The sequence below is a fragment of the Ailuropoda melanoleuca genome, chromosome 3 (genome assembly GCF_002007445.2).
Source record: "Ailuropoda melanoleuca isolate Jingjing chromosome 3, ASM200744v2, whole genome shotgun sequence".
In the NCBI taxonomy this organism is placed as follows: Eukaryota; Metazoa; Chordata; class Mammalia; order Carnivora; family Ursidae; genus Ailuropoda; species Ailuropoda melanoleuca.
This window is the reverse complement of record NC_048220.1, coordinates 26461626-26483056: the sequence shown is the minus strand read 5'-3', so window position 1 is coordinate 26483056 and position 21431 is coordinate 26461626. Positions and strand designations below refer to the sequence as shown.

The 21431-nt window shown below is 36.4% G+C and overlaps 1 protein-coding gene across 9 annotated transcripts in view; it reads left to right on the top strand.

Annotated features, from left to right (window-relative positions):
• FAM13B (family with sequence similarity 13 member B) overlaps window positions 1–21431 on the top strand; it is a 76440-nt gene that overhangs the window by 8911 nt on the left and 46098 nt on the right. For 5 of the 9 annotated variants that reach the window (XM_034656064.1, XM_011229267.3, XM_034656065.1 and 2 more), the window contains exons 2-8: window positions 7239–7405; window positions 8644–8835; window positions 9267–9479; window positions 10456–10633; window positions 10935–11076; window positions 14519–14614; window positions 16991–17151. In XM_034656064.1, the coding sequence (XP_034511955.1) occupies window positions 8679–8835; window positions 9267–9479; window positions 10456–10633; window positions 10935–11076; window positions 14519–14614; window positions 16991–17151 (947 nt within the window). In that variant the 5' untranslated portion in view covers window positions 7239–7405; window positions 8644–8678. Of the gene's footprint in view, window positions 1–6758; window positions 6914–7238; window positions 7406–8643; window positions 8836–9266; window positions 9480–10455; window positions 10634–10934; window positions 11077–14518; window positions 14615–16990; window positions 17152–21431 lie in introns of those variants that run through there. The other 4 variants (XM_011229270.3, XM_011229268.3, XM_034656062.1 and 1 more) reach the window with 3 other exon arrangements.

Below are 21431 nucleotides of genomic sequence, written 5' to 3'. Positions count from 1 at the left end.
CTTTCTATGCATCGTAATCACCTGAAGAGCTTATTAAACATGAGGTCCAGGCCATGCTCTCAGGGATGCTGGATTGGGGTTGTGGCCTTGTACTCTGTATATTGAACAAGCACCTCCCCGTCCCCAAAGTTAGAGAAACATTGCTTTAGGCCACTGGTCTCAGAAGTGAGGTACTGGCAATTGTTTTTTAAAATTTTTAAGTGTAAGTATAGTTGACGTATAATATTGTATTAGTTCCAGGTGTACAACATAGTGATTTGACATTTATATACATTAAGAAATGCTCTCTGCAATAAGTACAGTTACCATCTGTCACCATTACAGTTATCACATTATTATTGATTGTATTCCTTGTGGTGTACTTTTCATCTCTGTGACTTATTTATTTTATAACTGGAATTTTGTACCTCTTAATACCCTTCACCTATTTTGCCCCTCTCCCCGCTGCCCTCCCCTCTGGCAACTACCATTTTATTCTCTGTGTTTGAGTCTGTTTCTGGTTTTTGTTTGTTTTATTTTTTTAGATTCCACATACAAGTGAAACTGTGTGGTATTTGTCTTTCTCTCTGATTTATTTCACTTAGTGTAATATCCTCCAGGTCCATACATGTCCTTGCAAATGGCAAGATCTCATTCTTTTTTATGGCTGAGTAGTATTTCATTGTCTGTATAAACCACATCTTCTTTATCCATTCATTCATTGATGGGCACTTAGTTTGCTTCCATATCTTGGCTACTGTATATAATGCTGCAGTAAGCATTGGGGTGCATGTATCTTTTTGGAATAGCGTTTTCATTTTCTTTGGGTAAATACTAATAAGTGGAATTACTGGGTTGTATGTATTTCTGTGTTTAATTTTTTGAGGTTCTTTTATACTGTTTCCCATAGCGGTTGCCTGAATTTACTTTCCCACCGACAGGGCAAGAGGGTTCCCTTTTCTCTACATACTTCCGAACACTTGTTATTTCTTTTTGATACTAGCCATTCTGACAGGTGTGAGGTGATATCTTATTGTGGTTTTGATTTACATTTCCCTGGTTAGACTGATGTTACGCATCTTTTCCATGTCTGTTGGCCATCAGTATGCCTTCATTAGAAAATGTCTATTTAGGTCCCCTGCCCATTTTTTAATTGATTTGCTTTTTGGTGTCATGAGATGCTCACACTTTGGAAGGACAAGATGATCTATTAAAGTGTGTGTGTGTGTGTGTGTGTAGCAGTACTAGTGAATTAATTAATTAATTAATTTTTTGACCTTTTAAAGATTTTATTTATTTGAGAGAGAGAGAGCCCGAGGGGGAGGGAGGGGGGAAATGGGGAGGCTGAGGAAGGGGGAAAGAATTCCAAGCGGACACTGCACTGCCAGGGCTTGATCTCACAACCCTGAGATCATGACCTGAGCTGAGACCAAGTCTAATGCTTAACCAACTGAGCCACCCAAGGTGCCCCAGATTTTGTTTTTATATATTTTTTAGCCTTAAAATTATTTTTATGTATGTTTATTATATATAATATACTAGTATATTATTTACTACTCTAGAAATATGCATACAATACAAAAATGAAGGGTGGATTCATAATCTTTTCATGATCAAAAATTTGGAGTCCAGGACTCTAGGCAGTGGAAAACAATTGAGGAATTTTGTCCAAGGCGGGGATTTGGGTTAGATTTTTGGTTTTGAGGAGATCAGTGAGGAGAATAGATGAGGGGACTTAGCTTCAGGGGATTTCATCTCCCTCTGACTTTTTTACTTTGTTTTGATTGGTATAGCTTGGAATAGCTTGAAATCATGGTTGGAGGTTATAAAATAATTGACTGTGGTCATGAAACCCTTTGGAGAGTTTTTCAAAATGAACCAGGCTGTTTACCAGTAGCTTATCTCCAGGGGCAACCAAATTTTGCCTGAATACATTAAATAAGAGAGGAATAATAAGCTGTCTCAAGGTAAAATGGTTTACATTTAGTGTGTTTTAGTCTTTGAAATATATGTGCTATATCTAGTATCTTAATTTGGCAACTGTAGTCTTTCAAAATAGGTTTGATTCCATTGTTCATTGTAGTTTTGTGGAATGACCATGGAGGAAGATTGTACCCTTGAGTAGTATGTTAAAGTGCACTCAGATGAACAAGTCCTTAGGAATAGGGGTAAAAATCGTCACAAGATGTACTTCATACTCTTTTTCTGATTTTTTTAAGGTAAAATTCTTAAACTTCTGAGTGTTAATAGCTCTTTAATTTAAAATACTTCTAAACCTGAATTCTGTTTTATTCTATAGTACTTAATGGCATAGTATGAATTTAATAATAGATTTAATTGACTTGGTGTTTTCCCTGATCAAAATATTATCTATGAACATATGACAGGTAACTTTATGTGCTCTTGAGACATTTGTTCATCCTTTCTGTTTGTTCGGTGTAGTGTTAAGGGTTTCAGACAAATGAATCCCTTGTTAGTTTTTCAGATCAGGAAGGAACCACTGATTTGGCATTTTGGGAACCCTGTTAGAGCTATCTTTGTTCAGTTTGAATGAAGGCAGTGCCTTCTGAATGAAGAGGTGTCTTTTCCTTTGCTTTGGTGAAATGTTTAGAGCTTGCTAATGAAGACCTGAATGTATGGAGCAGGGGTAAATTTATTTGCCTTAAGCTTTGGTTCATTGACTTAGAGTCAGACAGTGTAATTGTCTACAAACTTAAATCTCTTTTCCCAAAGTTTACTGTCTTTATTGAGGCCCAGCTCCCTGTTGGCTTTTTCCTCATAGTAAACTAGTGATAGGGATTTTTTTTTTTTTCCTTTTTGGCTTTAGCAATTATTGAGGTAGCTCTTATAAATTTTTCTGTGTGAATTGTATCCTGTTTTGTCAAAGCATTTAGGGCAAATGGATTTTCTTGTTCCTTTCTATTCATTTTGAAGGTAGAAATTTTCACATGAAAATGAAAATGACAGTTTATCTTGGCAGATGCTGCTCTTACCACAGATGGTTGATCTGCTAAATGATAAAATTTTATTCGTATATCACAGATTGAATCTTAATACTATTACATTGTTTTGTTAAATTGTTTGCTTTGAAAAGACTTAATCTTCAGTCCAACTTTAATTTTTTTTAAAGCTATATAGAAAATGTAGTAGTTTCTAAATGTGCTTGCTGGATAACATACTAGGGCCGAATAGGATCAGTTCTTGAAATGTGGTTGAAAGAAATCTTTTATTTTTCTTTTTTGGATAGAGAAGTATATTTAAAAAATGACATACTCTGTAATGAAAATAGTTTGGTATTAGATAACCTATTAAGGTGATGTTATGTCTTTATTTGTATGGTTTTTAAAAAAAATTTTTTCAATTTTGTTGAAGTATAGTTTATATGCAATAATAATTTATATACAATAGCATTCACCAATTTAAATGTCCAGTTCAGTAAGTTTGACAAGTGTATTAAGCACGTATCCACCACTATCATAGTCATGACATAGAAATTTCCATCACTCCAGAAAGTTCTCAATGTTTTTTGATTTTCTTGTCAGTGAAATGGATATAATAAAGTATCTGCATCCATAGAATTGTTATAAGGATAAATGAATTAGTACTTTTAAAGACCTTAAGGGGCACCTGGGTGGCTCAGTTGGTTAAGTGTTATGATATCAGGGTCCTGAGATCGAGCCCCACGCCTGGCTGTTTTCCCAGTGGGGAGTGTGCTTCTCCCTCTCCCTCTGTGCTCTCCCTCACTGTCTGAAATAAATAAATAAAATCTTTAAGAAAAATAATAAAGCCCTTAAAATAGTTCCTGGCTTTTTTTTTTGTTTTGTTCTTGATCTTGTTTATTTATTTGAGAGAGAGCATTGGGGGGGGAGGGTCAAAGGGAGAAGCAGGCCCCCGACTGACCAGGGAGCCTGACACAGGACTGGATCCTGGGACTCCAGGATCATGGCCCGAGCCGAAGACAGTCAGTTAACTGACTGAGCCACCCAGGCGCCCAGTTTCTGGCATATTGTAAGAGCTCAGTTATTTGTCCATTGTATTGATGTTGGTGTTCTACCGTTTTTTAAAAGCCCCTCTCTACTAATTTTATTAGGTATTTAAAACTGAAAAGATACTGTGCTAAGCCATCAAAAAAAAAAAATGAAATCTTGTCATTTGCAATGACGTGGTTGGAACTAGAGGGTATTATGCTAAGCGAAATAAGTCAATCATAGAAAGAAATTATCTTATGATCTCACTGATAAGGTGGAATTTAAGAAACAAGGCAGAGGATCATAGGGGAAGAGAGGCAAAAATGAAACAAGATGAAACCGGAGAGGGAGACAAACCATAGGAGACTCTTAGAAAACAAACTGAGGGTTGATGGAGGGGAGGTTGCGGGGAGTGGGGTAACTGGGTGATGGACATTGGGGAGGGTATGTGTTGTAATGAGCACTGGATATTACATAAGACTGATGAATTACAGACTTGTACCCTTGAAACAAATAATACATTATATGTTAATTAAAAAAAGATTCTGTGCTGTTAAGAAAGATTCTGTGCTGAAAGATTCTGTATGTTGCTATCATATATATGTATATATAAGTGGAACTGAATGGAATGCAGAAATACCTTGATCTTCAGCAGAACTTACGTTGATAGCCTGGTATACGAAAGTACACTTTGCTGAATGTACCTATCACCCACCGTTACTGAAAATTGGTATTTAACTGTGTGGTTTTTTTTTTAATCACTTATCTCACAATTCAAAATGATTTCTTATTTGTTGTCTGTTCCATTATAGGAGGCAACGGTCCTTTGTATATAAAATGATTTTGCTGTTTTAGGGCCTGGCTGGCTCACTCAGTAGAGCATGCAACTCTTGATCTTGGGGTTGTGAATTTGAGCCCCACATTGGGGAGGTATATTGTATTTAAAATTTCGAAAAAATCTTAAAATGATTTTGCTGTTCTATTTATAATAAAATTATGCTTTTGGAAATCCTTGGTTATTTGGAAAGTCTGAGCATTCTGTTCTCTTGTGCCAGACCTTTTATTGATTAACTGCTTTCTTTGCATTTATTGATTCTGTCTGCTAAGACATTTCATCAGATCTCTTTGGGACAGTTTTCTGTTGTACCTGATACTATTTTCTTTGAGAACTGGATTTTGTAGTTTAGATGTCACATGAATTTTCTAGGCGTTCCATGACAAATTACTGCAAGCAGAATAAAAGAATAGAAATTTTTTTCTCACAGATCTGGAGGCCAGAAGGTGTGGGCAGGGCCATATTTCCTCCTTAGGTTCTGGGGAGGATTCTCCTTTGCCCCTTCCAGCTTTTGGTGGCTCCTGGTGTTTCTTGTCTTGTGACAGCATAACTCACAGTTTCTCCCTCCATCTTCACATGGCCTTCTTCCCCTCTTTGTGTCCTATCTTCTGCTTATAAGGACACTAGTCATTGGATTTAGGACTCACCCTAAAATCAGGATTTTTTTTTTTGCCGATTTTATTTATTTATTTGAGAGAGAGAACCAGAGAGAGTGCACAAGTGGGGGGAACATCAGAGGAAGAGGGAGAAGCAGGCTCCCCACCAAGCAGGGAACCCAACATGGGGCTCTATCCCAGGACCCTGGGATCATGACCTGAGCCAAAGGCAGAGACCTAACCGACTGAGCCACCCAGGTGCCCTCAGGATAATTTCATCTTGAGATCCTTAACCAATTGCATATGCAAAGACCCTATTTCCAAGTAAGTTCACATTTAGAAGTCTTGGGTGAACACTAGTTTTTTGGGGAACACTGTTGAACCCAGTACAGATAGGAAGGGAATATTTACATGATTTAAGCTCTGACAAAGAGTGGGGAACAGGATTAAATAATGTCAAAAACTACTTTGCATTTTGCAGGATTGTTATTTTGGGCCACTCTCCAGTCTAAATGCTTTTGCACTGCACTGATTCCTGGTTTCATTAACAAAGCACAGAAACACTGAGTACCTGTTTAGTGATACATAGAACTTGCCTCTGACAAAACTCTTCTAATGAGTGTTCATTTATTGTACATCAAGCAAATCTCCTTTTTATGTCATGAAGGTATCAACCTGACTTTTAATGTAAGTTCATTAAACATTTATCCCTGAAGTTAACCTCTCTGAAAGATCTTCTGTAACTTACCTTTGAAGTTGTGTTTCAGATGAATAGGCTACATGTTTTAGCAGGCATTTCGGGATGTTTGGGAAGTAATCATCTACCAAAGATTTGTTGTGGGAATGTGGTTTTCCTTCCCCTCCATTTTTTATGTTGTTCCTGGAGGTATATGTTACTAATAAGACATTTTTGAAAACCACACTGAATGATAATACTCTTCTGCTTATCTGGACTCTCTCAGAGAGCTATAGCGTGGTTTCCTGAGCTTATTAGAAGATTTTTTAAGTAGATCTGAAGTTAACCTGATTACGGAAATTCACACAGGGTGATGAAACAACAATTCACAGATGAGACCAAATATTAAATGCATTGTCAAACAGGTCACTTCTCTCCCCAGCCTGTTTGCTGGTCTTTTAACATTTAATACAATGAAGAGAGAAAACTGGTTCTGTGTCTACTACCTTCATGTATTATCTCAGTTAAACATCTGTATAGGCATACTCTTATATAAAGGAAACCTAAGATTCGAGGCATGAAGACATGGAAGTTGTTCAGGGTCACATCTATAGGGTTGTGGAGTTAATATTTGAAATGTTAGCTTTTCTGGTTCTGTTAAGTGCTTTTTTCCAACATGTGCTGTTGTCTCTCTAAACCAGAAAACTCAGACAACTACATTCTTGCTAAAAAAATATTTGGTGTATACAAAGAAAAGAAGAAAGTATATAAGTGCTTTTCCAAGCTTAAAATCATGTCTTCAGTTCTTTGATCTGGAAGTGTTTCTGTTTTTTCCTGAGCATATGAGAACCCAATGGAGGTGAGCGGGGTTTGTGTGTGTGTTCAAATGAAGGGTCCATTGAGGAAAATTGATTATTTGAGTGGTGTAATCTCTGAATATCTGTTACTGTTAAAGATTCTCCTTTGCAGTTATTTTTTACCAGAAAGATTCTTGTCCAGGTTGGCCATCATAATTTGAAACCTTGTGCAAGATTTTGCCTCTAACTAGGTCACAGGCAAATTTTCAGGCAGAGGAATGGTTTTCAGTATAGTTACCCTCCTAAATGGACTTCACTACTTATTCTAGTTGCTTCTCGTAGTAAGAGATGGTTTGGGAAATGAAAAGAATTGTTTTTGTCTTCTAGATTAACTGCTGAAGCACTGATCGAGTTCTGCGTTTCTTCAATGAGGAACTACAGGCTGATCTTCTGCCATAATCTCAAACAGCCATAAATGACAAAAGAATGCTTGCTCAGTGAGGGTAGCTGGTGCAGAAGCCATTTTTTAAACTTAGGTGTTTAAGTACTCAAAGGTAAGTTTTCAAAATGGTAACCCCCGTGCTGTATAAATCCACAGAAATTTTGGAGTTTATCTCCTGTTGCTGCTATTTGATTATTAACTTGAAGTTTTGTAGTTATTAGCTGGCACCAGATACGTTGAAGAATGGATCTTGCTTGTCTAAAGCTATGTAAATTTATGGCATTTTGCTCCCCCTAAGTTAATTTCTGTTGTTTCTGTAAGTTGAATGGATTGTTTCCCAGTCCCATTGTGGCACTCTTGATCGACTGGGTACAGTTATTATGTAATTTATATAGAAGGTATTTTTGCAGACTTAAGAATATTGAGTAGATTTATTGTTTTGCTCTGTTCTCTTGTCTTGAGAAAGGAATTGTTTCTCTGGTGTGATGAAAAAAAGCCAAGTTGGTGACATTTTGTTCATTAACAACTTTTGAAAAAAGTTTTTCTTTTGAAAATACTCATTTCTCACATAAAGTAATAAATATTTTAGGAAACAAATTTTTCTTGGGATTGCTTGTTCTCTGATGCTTCAGATATTTGAAACATTGTTTTCTCTTACTGCTCTGCTGATCACTATTCCTACAAAGTTAAGACAAATAACTTATTTTTTCTGAGCAAGACTGGTTATGGAAATTTTTTTGAAATAATTAATGAAACAGCAGGATTGATGAAAGAACGTTTTCATTTGAAGGTTGATGTCTAGCACTGAAAAATTTCCTTTATTTATAAAAAACGTGTTATGGCTGCTCTGTCATGTAGAAATCAGAGCCGGTTGATCTTGCTCTTACTAGCCCGTCTTTGATAAAAAATAATTATTAGCCCAATACTTTATAAAAAGTGATTCTCTCCTGTTTTGGGTGCTTATAAATTAAGAGATTAGATATGCTTCATATAGCACAGTCCAAAATGATTGGGTTTGGCTTTCTATCTGTGTCATTAAGCTTGGTCAGTAAAGGTCTTCTAGGAGCCACATTTGCCTCTTAATTTGTCTTTGGGACATTAATGTCCTTTGTTAAGTTTAATGATGAATTTCCCATTGTGTGATAAATGCACAAACTATACATAGTAGAGAAAATGTTTGGATGATTGTATTGAGCTTTATTTGTAGAATACGTTGTAGGCCTGAGAACTGGAACATATATAATGATAAAAACACATTCAGGTGTAAAGCATTTTTTGTAATGTATTTAATCATATTGTCACCTGTTGATTATTAGTCTTTTTTTTTTTTTTTTGTCTTTCATTTGGCAGAAAAGACAGCTTTGATTTCTGGCTGCAAAAAAGATATGAGGAAGAGCTCCTCCCCTTCCTTGAGTAACTGCAACTCCGTTCTTGCTAACAAAATATTTGGAATTCCACTTGATGAGCTGCAGCAGGGAGGACATCCAGACAATGAGGTTCCGTTCATAGTCCGCCACGTTGTGGACTATATTGAGGAACATGGTATACATTTCCTTACCTTGAGGGCTAGCATTTGTTTTAATAAACACAGCTTATCCATTTGACCTGGAATTTTTTTTTCTTTCCTTTTTTTTTTTTTTCCCCCCCAGTATGGAAGGTCCAAAATATAGTAAGGGAAAATGATAGAAATTTCTTATGTAAAGTCATATACTTAGAAATGCCCAGCATAGAGCATTTTTTAGTGGGGTGGTAATAGGAATATTTTTAATGGAGGCGGGGTGGATAAGATAGATTATCCCTCAGGACAGAGATAGTATGTTCCTAAATGTGTGATTTGAAAGTGTTTAGCCCAGTAAGGAGAGCCAAGAAGGGCTTTTCAAAAGTGAGTTATTTTAAGTTGTTTGGAAAATGAATATATATGGCCAAGTAGTTGAAGTCGAAGCTTATTTAATTTTTACTTTGTACTAATGCAGGAGGTCTGGAGCAACAAGGACTTTTTCAAGTCAATGGAAATGCTGAGACAGTGGAGTGGCTTCGGCAGAGATACGACAGCGGAGAAGAGGTGGACTTGGTTAAGGAAGCAGACGTTCCCTCAGCTATTAGTCTTCTTAGGTTTTTCCTTCAAGAACTTCCTGAACCTGTTATCCCTGGCAGTTTGCATATTCACTTGATGCAGCTTTCTCAAGGTAGTGTAATTTGATTCTTACCAATTAGTCATTTACCATTAATTTCAAAGTCTTGTAGAAATCTTGACATGTAAACAGTAATTATAGTAGTTCTGAGATTCATTTCTTATGTTCCCATTTGTGGACATATGCTCTTTGGGTCTGTATGGTCTAGTCAAGGGAATGGCAACTTCTTAGATTCCTGTAGTCCTATTTACTTTTTATGATTGGTCTTAGGAAGCCTAAGCTACAGGGTGGGAGGAGGAGGAGAAGGAAAGGCGGGAGACAAGAACACAAGGAATAGGAGGGTTGGAAAGAAGAGAAATACATATAAAGTGGTTTTTGTGGCATAATATCCAATAATAGTGCTGTTCCTTAGTGGTGATGTTTCTATAGGATGTTATTTATCCCTGGTTTGATAGAATGTCCTAGCAAAAACCAGATGACAACTTTGATTCCAGGTTCAGAATATACTTGAAGCTTGTTCTTGTACTCCTGCCTGAAGGAAATAAAATATCAATTTGGACATCAGACTTACAAGCCAAATAAAGGAAAAAAAAAGGCTGATTTGTATTTGTTGGGTTAGGTTTTCAGTGGTTTGGGTTATATCTTCTTTGTTCACTCATAGTTGTTGACTAGCATTGGGCAGTGCATTTTGACTTCTTATAGTTGGCACTGCTTTGGAAATACAGGTACAGTCATGCAAGAGACAGTATGATGAGAATTAAAAAAAAAATAGAGAATTGGGGCCGATGAGTAATAGATGAGGAAAACATCCTTCAGCAGTTGAGGGGTTGAGTTCCTTCTCTCCAGCTCTTCTCTTCTACTTAATAAGTGAAATGCGAAGCTCTAAGGCATTTGGCCTCTGTAGAGGAAGTGAAGAAGTTTTGAATTGTTAATAGTAAAAAGGTGATGTGGGTGGAGTAATGTGAACCTGGCAAAATATCTGAGCTTTGCTTTTACTTCATTAAAAAAAACCTGTCATTATGTTTTATAGATTATAATAATGAAGATGAATTTGGAAGAAAGTTGAGGTTCCTTTTACAGCAGCTTCCACCTGTTAATTACAGTTTGTTAAAGTTTCTGTGTAGATTTTTAGCCAATGTAGCATCACATCATGAAGAAATTTGGTCTGCAAACTCTTTGGCTGCTGTGTTTGGTCCAGATGTCTTCCAGTAAGTTTTTCACAAATTTTTATGTAATCCAAAAAAATTGAATTTGTGAAGTAGAGTTGTTATACTATCTGCCAAGGATCATAGGTCGCTTGGTGAACCATTATTTTTTATAGTAGATCTGATTAATCCTCCCAGCATTTCTGTGAAGAGGGTACAAATTAGGTAGGCTTTACAGATGGGAAAACTGAGGCACAGAATGATGACATAAATTGCTCAGGTTTATAAAGTGACTCATTGGTTGTCTAATTTTACCTGTATTTGATTTAAGGACTCTCATTTTAATTTAGACTTTTATTCTTAGCATTTACACAGATGTGGAAGATCTGAAAGAGCAAGAAATAGTGAGCAGGATAATGGCTGGACTTCTGGAAAACTACTATGAGTTCTTTGAGAATGAAGAGGAAGATTTCTCATCTAACGATTTGAGTTCAATTACTGAACAGGTGAGAATATTTTAGATGCTCTACTTGGAGAATTTTTAAAGAATATGCTCTTTAGGGCTTGGCGCAAACTCAGGTGGAATTCTTAAGTACTAATCAAAGCAGTTCTCTTGGTTATTGCATGTAATCACAGGTGACACATCCGTGTAATGTATGAATGTGGTATTTTTTTCTTAATAAGTTCTCAATTTGAGTAATAAGAAAAAGGTATTGAAAGCAGAGTATATGTTAGGTATTTTGTGAGGTTTGCATGTCTTTCTTCTAACTTAAGCATTTTTTATTTTGTAAGAATAGGGTGTTTTTTTGTTTTTTTGTTTTTTGGTTTTTTTTGCTTTTGCAAAGAAACTTAGCATATAAGAATGTAGGCAAAGGGTGAGAAATAGAAAGTGGAGGGATAGAATCAATACAGAGTTCACACAAACTTTCAAAAATAGGAAGTTTTTCTTGATGAAAGTCACAAGTCAGTAGAGTGGTGCAATCATTGTCATTATCGGGAAGCATCATGGTTTTTTTTTTTTACTTTTGTGACTTTGGAAAATTAACATCCGTTTCTCTGGCTACATTATATTTTGTTCTGCTATGTCTTGATGGTTGAGATAATATAAAAACCTGGTTACTTTCTCTTTCATGAAATGAGAATATGCACAGTAACTAATTTATTGTAAAGCCACATTAATTCAGACTTTTCATGCTTATAATTTAGGTCTATGTGGAGGTTTTTCTTTTGCACTTACGTGAAATAATTTGTCAAGCAAACTTTTATTAAGTTAAAACCTATGGAGTTACTTATATTTTGAGCGTGGGTTGTGGTTGCTACTTTTTCAATGAATAAATCATTCACCTGGTTAAAAAAAAATTCAGTAAAATATCTTGGTTTTCCCCATTCCCACTCCTTTGCCCCCACATTGGTTCTCTTTGTGTTTTTTTCCCAGAGTTTTGTTATGCAAATGTAAGTAAATATATGCTTAGTTTTTTAAAGGGAAAGTAGCATACCACACACACTGTTTTGCACCATTTTTTTTTTTTTTTTAAAGTCAGTTAACAGTGTATCCGGAAGTCTTTTTTTACTGGAATATAGAGAGCATATTCTTTTGTTTTTACTGTATAGGTCCCTATTGTATGGATGCAACATTATGATTTATTTGATTTATTGTACTGATCTCCACTTGAAAAGATGATAGTATATCCCATTTTCTCAGAAGAGTCCTGGTTTATATCTCCTTCTCATGTAATTATTAGTAGCTCCCCTTCTGACTCTCATATGTATCCAGGTTTTGATGATTAATTATGTGGTAATTATTTATTGATGTACATCGGGTGGCTTCTCTTCATTTGCTTTTAGATTTGCAAGCAGCAACTCTTGAAAGGTAGTTTATCATACAGATTTTCATTAGTTCTTAATAGGTCTTGGTTCTGATAATGTGAATTTAGGAGTTTTATTTTCTGGGTAGCCCATCTTTTTTTAAAAAGAGTTTCTGTTCTGTTGTGAACTTTTATGGGTAAATCTTTTTAATATTTGGAGTTGAGACCTTCCTTAGTTTTCCATGTTTTTTTCATGTAAGCATTTATTTCCATATCTGATTTTCCCTTCCTCTTTCCCTTCTTCCCTTTTTCCTTCCTTTCCTTCCCCCCCTCCTCTTCCTTCTCTCTTTTCAAGTATCAGGAACTTTAAGGAAACAGTAACAAGACAAATTGCAGTTTGTAATGTGTAAACTGAGGATGCAAACAGTATGCATATGTATACATTTGTGAAGTAAACCAAGTGGGTAGAATTTGTAGCCAGAATCAGTGATCCATGGAACTTTTGGCATATTTTTTGAACTTCTAACTATCATATACAATTTCTGACTTAAAAAACTTGGTTAGAATAAAGAACTGACACATCTCTTCAAAAACCACTCTTGTTTTAAAGAAAACGACAAGAAGAGGGCAAGGAAATAGATATTCCTTAAGCCATTAAAGTCTTTTGATGCCCATAAGAAATCCCATCTTTGGAGAATTGTGTGCCACTTCTTTAAGTTTTAGTTGAGTGGTGCCTGGCTGGCTCATTTGGTAGAGCATGTGACTCTTGACCTTGGGGTTGTAAGCTCAAGCCCTAAGCTGCTTGTAGAGATTACTTAAAAAAAAAAAAAACTTAAAGAAAATAAATTATGTTTTAGTTTAGTGATTTATTTAGTTAAAATTAATGGCTGCTCAAAATGAAATAATATGCATAAGTTTGTGTTACTCATTTTCTCCATTTCTAAGATGATTTGACTCGTAAGAAGCTGATGATGCCAGTTTGCCCTAATATTTATATCTTGACGACTGTAAAGTCTTCATGGTATGCCTTGGCTGTGTTTTGTGTTGTGGTGTAATTCTCTGATGTATCTGCTATCCTGCAGCTTCCTTATGTACAGTGGAATAACTCACATGTAACGCATTTATATTTTTGTATTTCTTTAAGCACTAGAAAATGTTAAGAAAACTTAACATGTTATGCTTTACATTAAATAGAATAGTGGTTAATTAACACCAGGACATAATTCTGCAGATTTGCCATGGGTAGAAAAGAGGATGTTAGGGTCTCCTGGATGGCTCAGTCAGTTGAGTGTCCGATCCTTGATTTCGGCTCAGGTCTTGATCTCAGGGTCATGAGATCGAGCCCCATGTTGGGCTCCGTGCTCACTGCAGAGTTTGCCTGTCCCTCTCCCTCTGCTCCTCCCCCTGCGCTAGCCCTCTGTCTCTCAAATAAATAAATAAAATCTTTAAAAAAAAGAAAAGAGGGTGTTAGCACATTGAGTAGAATATACTCAATAAATGGAGTAGTGCTGTGAGTTGTAGGAGACAGGGATGTATATTTAATTATTTTGGCCCATATTGCTAATTACCTGAATCTGGTTTCATATCTATTTTAATCACATTGCTGAATTGTAAGTAGGTTACAATAGTAGAATAGATATCTGAAAGCTTGCTTTCTTTTAAAGCAGATCTGATAACTTCAATTTGACTTGTGAGGCTGAAGTGATAAGGTATTGAGTGAAAGTAAAATTTCCTCAAACATAGCACATTTTGGTTGTATTTTTAAATTGACCTAATTTAAATGCTGCTAATTTCTTATTCCCATATTTAAAGATATGGGTAGAGCTGGCCCATCCTTGCAGCGCTTTGATTATTTTTCTTCTGATTTTGATATTTGAAGGAAGCAAAGTTAATCTAGTGCTCTCTTCTCTTGGAGTTTCATCCCATTAATGCAAGTATTTGGCTGCTAGAGCCTTTTCAAGGTGGTAGATATTTCTATTAATAGTGTGAGAGAGATGACTGGCGATGATGAATAGGGAGTGTTTGAGAAATGACCCAGAGTTGGTGGACAGGTTCTTTGTATGGGATCCCTACATGAATGCAAATTCAGTAGAGTGGTTTGAAGATGTAGGTGATAATTATGTTTCTTTATACATTTGAGAAGGCAGGTAGCAGCGTTCTCCACAAGCTGGAGTCTGGAGAGCAGGCATTTCACGAGGCCCTAGAGAAGGGAATTACAGCAGTCAAAGAAAGAAGAGATGTAAGTATGGATGAGGGTTTTCCATAAGTGGAGTGAGTGGTTTTCCATGAGTGGAGTTGAGGCAGTTGAATATATAGGGCAGGTTCAGAATAACTTAGGAACAGATAGAACATTGATAAGCAGAAGGTCAGGTTAACAAGGAGACGATTAAGAACTTTTGAAGTGTGGGGTGAGAGAGGGCATTTTTAAGTTTTAATACTTACTCTTACCCAAACTAATTTCGTCATTTCTTACTGCAGGAAGGTCTATTGGGAGGCCTGGGAGATGGGAGGGGGAAAAGAAAATCCCATTAGGCTACTTTTCATGTCCTATCTTGCTGGATGATTATTGGTGAAAATACTGGACAATGTCAATTAGTTTACATAAAGCTTATTGAATTGAATATAATATTTTCAGTGTTATTGAGTATAAGGTATTTCTCGTTCCTAAGAGCTATTGACTGTAGGCACAAACTAGTTTTTAAAACATATGCTGTAGCATTTAAAATAGCAGTACCTCTGTACCAAAAATTTGTGGAGTGAATAAATATTCTCGGTTTAAATAGCCATCTTAAAAAATTTTTTAAAAATATTCTACTGTGGTGCTCAAACCTTTATTGATCAGCCACAGTAATTCCCATTTAATACCTCTGAAATAGTATTTTTTTGCCATTTTGTTTTCTTGCTTGAGGTACCAGGTAGATAGTATATTCTTGAATTTTCATTAACTTATTAAATACATACAGGGAAAATGAGGGTGTTTTCCATTTGATCAAGTTTAAAAGCTGATTTATAAGAAATTTTCACCTTTGTGTATAAATCTTACTTTTCAGTTAATAATCATTTACTGATTTTTTAGTATTTTCATCATTGTTCAACATGATGAGGATAGATGAGGGTTAGCATTTAGAAGCACAACAAATTGAGCCGAATCTGCTGCACTGCTTTATATATAAAGTAAATGGTTCACAAATTGAGGTCTTTAAGTATTATTGTTAATAATGAATTTTTAGTGACGCAGTTAACTAGTGACCTTGATACAGCAGTGGGTGAGAGCTCCTGCTTTAGTTTGGGTGGCAAATACTGTCTGTCTTTATTTAAAAAAAAAAAAAAAAGTGATGTTATATATAGAAACTAGGCTCTGTGTTATATAGAAATAACAATTCCAGTTATAATGATAGCTATTATTTATTGCTTATTATGTATAGACACTGTAGAAGAGTTTGCATATGTTATTTAATCCTTTCAACTAGCCTTATGAGGTAGGTAGTGTGTATAGCATCTCCATTTTATTCATAGGCCTGAAGAAATTAAGTAAGTTGAGGGATAGTTAAGGGCATAGTAGGAATGTGAACATACATCTTTCTGCCTTCAGAGTCTGGCTTTTACGTACTTACTGTATTACACTTGAAAGCAGGCAGTCTGTACGTGTTGATTACGAGTGGTAGGATGTCACAGAGAAATGACCTGTCTTCTGGTTAAAGTTTACTTTGTGAGGGTATTCTAGCAACTATGTTTGACTGTCGGGAAAGAGCACCACTCTTACACATAGTGGTAAATTTATTTTAGGTATTTCCAGTGCATTTGGCTAGAATGGGTAAAGGTATACTTTTACCACTCAGTGTTTTTAATGACTAGTGTTAAATTATAAAAGATGTTATGACAATTTATGGCTAGCTTTTTCTTTGGGATAGCTTGAAAAGTTATTTCTCATTTGGAAATATTTTGTTTTCCTGCTCTGATACTATTCACTGTCTTTTTATTAGAGTGATTGTTTATATAGCCAGTTTGGTAATGGAAGACATTTTCTAGCTCCTGCAAGAAAGAGAATTATAGCTTTGAGTTGTGCTTACTGGCCAAAACAATGAGTTCCCCTTTGTAAGGTCCAGTCTCTTCATGAAAAATTCCATCTGAATCCTTTAGAAGTTAGCTGACATTTTCTAAAACATAGTTAACACCTTAAGGCAAAATTTCTCTGCCCTTTTCCAGCACTTATCCTATATTTAAATCACTTGATAAATGTACTTGGAAATTGGATAGGTCAGTTAGAAGTCTTCATAACTATTCGGTCTACAAAACTGATTGGTTAGTAAATGAAGATTTTTTAATGTTAATTAACTGCAGTGTGCAGTCTTTTCATTGTTTACATTCTTAATCATATTCCTAGTGATATACTGAAGTAATCATCGCTTTTTGCTTTAAAATGTTAAGTTTGGTTTGCGGTTTTCCTCTAATATGGGAGAGTTGGCAATTACTTATTCCGTTAGGAAAATTTGTCCTAGGAAATGAAGTAAAAGACGAGTTGTTTTGTTAAAATTTTCTTAGAATAGTATATCTTAGATAATGTCAATTAAAGTTGTATTAAATTTTGATTTGCAATTTCCTCTTATTTATATAGGTTAATGAACTTTCTGAGGAAGAAGAGGAAGATGAAAAGTTGGAACATATAGAAGAACTTCCAGAAGAGGGTGCAGAAAAATCAAGTGACATGGCAGAGGTGGTACGATTAAGGATGACTGAAAACATCCTGGAACCAAGTAGTGTTACAGCATCAACAAGGTAGTATTGCAGTTGAAAGAACCTTAGCTTTTGAACATTTTATTCTAGATGTAGATTCACTGAAGCACTAAATCATGCAAATTTTAACAGTGTGTGAAAGATTGATTTGGGTATGGGGCGCCTGGGTGGCTCAGTCAGTTAAGTGTCTGCTTTTGGCTTAGGTCATGATCCCAGGGTCCTGGGGTGAAGCCCCGCGTCATCGGGCTCCCTGCTCAGCGGGGGGAGTCTGCTTTTCCCTCTGCCCCTCCCCCTGCTCGTGCTCTCTCTCTGTCTCTCTTGCTCACTCTCTCAAATAAATAAATAAAATCTTAAAAAAAAAATATTGATTTGTTTATGAAAAAGAGCAACAAGAAAATTTTAAGCAAACTTGCTAAGAAAATTTCAGGTGTTAGCTTTTATACTTCTCTTTCTCTCTTTTTTTAAAGATTTTATTTATTTGAGAAAGGATGAGAGAGCACAGTCAGGGGGAACAGCAGAGGGAGAGGAAGAAGCAGACTTCCCACTGAACAGGGAGCCCGACGTGGGGCTCAGTCCCAGGACCCTGAGATCATGACCCAAGCCGAAGGCAGATGCTCAGCTGACTGACCCACCCAGGCACCCCTAGCATTTATAATTCTTTTTCAAAATATAACCTTTTACATTTTTTCTTAAGGTTTGTTTTTGTATTTTTAGTATGTTTTAGTTGATTTGGGTAAAATTTAAGAACCTTTGGAAATGGAAAGGTACAGTGGTTGAATTGACTTGTATTTCCAACTTTTAGGCTAGAACTAGGTTGTTAGGCTATAAGGAGAGAACTCTGTGATGCATTAAGATAGTTCTTTCCAATCTTTTCCTGTATGAAGGGATACTATTTACATGGCATACTACGTAAACTTCGTAAATGTGGTCGGGTAGAGGCACTATCTTAGTGCAGAGGTGGAGTCATTGGATACACTGTTTAGGAAGCTTTATTTTTTATTTATTTAGTTGTAGATTTTATTTATTTGTCAGAGAGCGAGCACACAAGCAAGGGAGTAGCAGGCAGAGGTTTTGGCTGATTGATTGCATGAGGGTAAAAAAAAAAATACGTTCTTTGATTGTCCACCATGGATGAAAGAAAAACAGGGGAGAAATATCCCTAGAATACACAAGCCCTAGCATACAGGGAACTACGTATGCATTTGTTTTAGGGAATTAGTGGATACAGGAGATTGAACTTTTGGTAATTTTTAATGTCCCACCTTTCTGAGTTTTTCTGAGAGGTAGTTCACGAACATTTACTGGAGTATTAGGTAGCTACTCTATTTCTCTTCACAAGTAGCTGTGGGAAAATATGTTAGAAACCTAAGGGAAATAAACATTTAATGACGGTTTAAAATAGCAGTTATCAAACTTTTTGTTTTCAAATGTTGCATTCTTTTTTTTTTTTTTTTAAGATTTTTATTTATTCGACAGAGATAGAGACAGGCCAGGGAGAGAGGGAACACAAGCAGGGGGAGTGGGAGAGGAAGAAGCAGGCTCACAGCGGAAGAGCCTGATGTGGGGCTCGATCCCACAACGCCAGGATCATGCCCTGAGCCGAAGGCAGACGCTTAACCGCTGTGCCACCCAGGCGCCCTCAAATGTTACATTCTTAAAAATTATTGATTCCTCCAAAGACCTTTGTTAATGTTGATTATACCTATGGGCATTTACCATGTTATAAGTTAAAACAGCGTATTTAAGCCACTGGAAGTGTTTCTTTGTAGAATTGTAGTTGGGAAGATGCTTATATACAGCTATTTATGACCTAAGAGGTCTTTGTTTCTGTGTGTTTTTTTGTTTTTGTTTTGTTTTACCTAACAGTTTTTTGATTGATAAATTCTCCTCCTTTATTAGTTTAGGTCAGCAGTTCTTAAACTTCTTGGTCTTAGAAACACTTAAAAATTATTTAGGACCAAAGAACTTCTGTTTCTGTGGATTATAACTATTGGTATTTACTATATTAGGAATTAAAACTGAGAAATTTATATATATTTTTATTTTTTATTTATTATTTATTTACTTATTTATTTATTTATTTATTTTTTAAAGATTTTATTTACTCATTTGACAGAGAGACAGCCAGCGAGAGAGGGAACACAAGCAGGGGGAGTGGGAGAGGAAGAAGCAGGCTCCCAGGGGAGAAGCCTGATGTGGGGCTCGATCCCAGGACTCCGGGATCACGCCCTGAGCCGAAGGCAGACACTTAACGACTGAGCCACCCAGGCGCCCCTATATATATTTTTAAAATAGCAATAAACCCACTACATGTTAATGTAAAATTTTTATTTTTATTTTTTTTTGAAGATTTTATTTATTCATTTGAGAGAGAGATAGAGCACAAGCCAGGGGGAGAAGCAGAGGGAGAGGGAGAAGCAGACTCCCCACTGAGCTGGGAGCTGGACCTGGGGCTTGATCCCAGGACCTGGAGATCATGACCTGAGCTTACATGGGGCTCGATCCCAGGACCTGGGGATCACGACCGAGCCAAAGACAGACACTCAACCATCTGAGCCACCCAGGTGCCCCATTAATGTAAAATTTTTAAGCGTAACTATGTTTTCCAAAATCTCCAAAAAGCATTTTAGTGAAAAATTTTTTAGTGGCTTGTTTTATATTTTTACAGATATAAATGTCTTTAATGTCTGGCTTTGTAGATGGCAGTGAATTCTTGCATTTTCCTCTGCATTGCCTTCCTTGCTTTATGTTATTTTGGTTAAAGTATGTGAAGAAAATCTGCCATCACCCCAGTATGTAGTTGGAAGTAGACATTTATAGCCTTTCAGACAATTGTGTCCATTCTTCTTTGATTATAGGCCAAAACATAGTAAGTAGCAGCTGCTTCAAAGTTATTTGTATTATGGAATCTGAAACCATACCTGTGAATTCTTCAGCTCTGATCTTTTGGTCTGTCTTGTGCTGTTGTGATTATTTTATTTCTGCTTGATTTTGTAACATGGTATATTGGGCATTTAGAAAATGCTCTTCAGGGGGCGCCTGGGTGGCACAGTGGTTAAGCGTCTGCCTTCGGCTCAGGGCGTGATCCCGGCGTTGTGGGATCGAGCCCCACATCAGGCTCTTCCTCTATGAGCCTGCTTCTTCCTCTCCCACTCCCCCTGCTTGTGTTCCCTCTCTCGCTGGGTCTCTATCTCTGTCGAATAAAGAAATTAAAAAAAAACTTTAAAAAAAAAAAAAAAAAAGAAAATGCTCTTCAGGGAGTTATTCAGCTCTTCCAAATGATGATACATTTTGTTACATAGTATCAACAGTTCACTTTCTTTAATATCACCACTGATTATATCAAAAACGTCTTTTAAGTACTGGGACATTAATGAGTTTATGGTAAAAATAAAGGTTTTCCAGAATTCAAATTTTTGCTTGAAATCTCAAATTTTATCAGTACCGTCACTTGTTTTTCTTGAAGTCTCAGTCTTGCTCATTTTTGAGAAGATGTCTGCCAGATATTCAGTTTGGTGTAACTAGTTTGTCAGCCTATCTTTCAGTTGAAAACGGTGTTCCATGATAAAACTTTAGCTTGCAACTCAAACAAGGCAGGCATTGTACTACGCCCTGCAGCAGAAAGAAGTGTTTTATGTGTGCTTCCCATTTTGTCACACCGAATACTAAAATGAAGTGTACTCAGGGCTGAGATAAAATTAATAATTTTTACTGCTTCTTCATCAAGGACTGGTCCCCTTTTAAAAAAATTGTAGATGGGTGGTGGTAAAGAATGCAGTGGCTATGGTACAGTCTGGTACCACTTGCCTGGATTTATGCTAAGACCTCAAGCATTTTTTTCTACCATTGATTTTGTATCATCATGCAAATGTCAGCACAGTGAAAAAGGCAAATATTATGAAAATAGTTTTGGTCTTTTCTTTCACAGACCACCCTTTGACAACCAGTGGTTTAAATATTTGTGTAGCAGTGGTATTGATTGGTCTGTTTATGCGTCTGTTCGTTCTTTCTCTCTCTCTCTCTCTCCCTTTTTAAGATTTTATTTATTGGAGAGTGCATGTGCATGTGCACAAGTAGGGGGGGCAGAGAGAGAAGCAGGCTCCCCACTGAGCAGGGAGCCCCAACGCAGGGCTCAATCCCAGGATCCTGGGATCATGATCTAAACCAAAGGCAGACACTTAACCAACTGAGCCACCCAGGCGCCCCAACATCTGTTATTTCTTTATATTGTATGCTATTAGTCATATTTTGTGACAGTTTGACCTGACTGCAGAGAGGAAAAAATGGTGGGGTTTAAGTTTAAGTAGCTTAGGGTACACAGA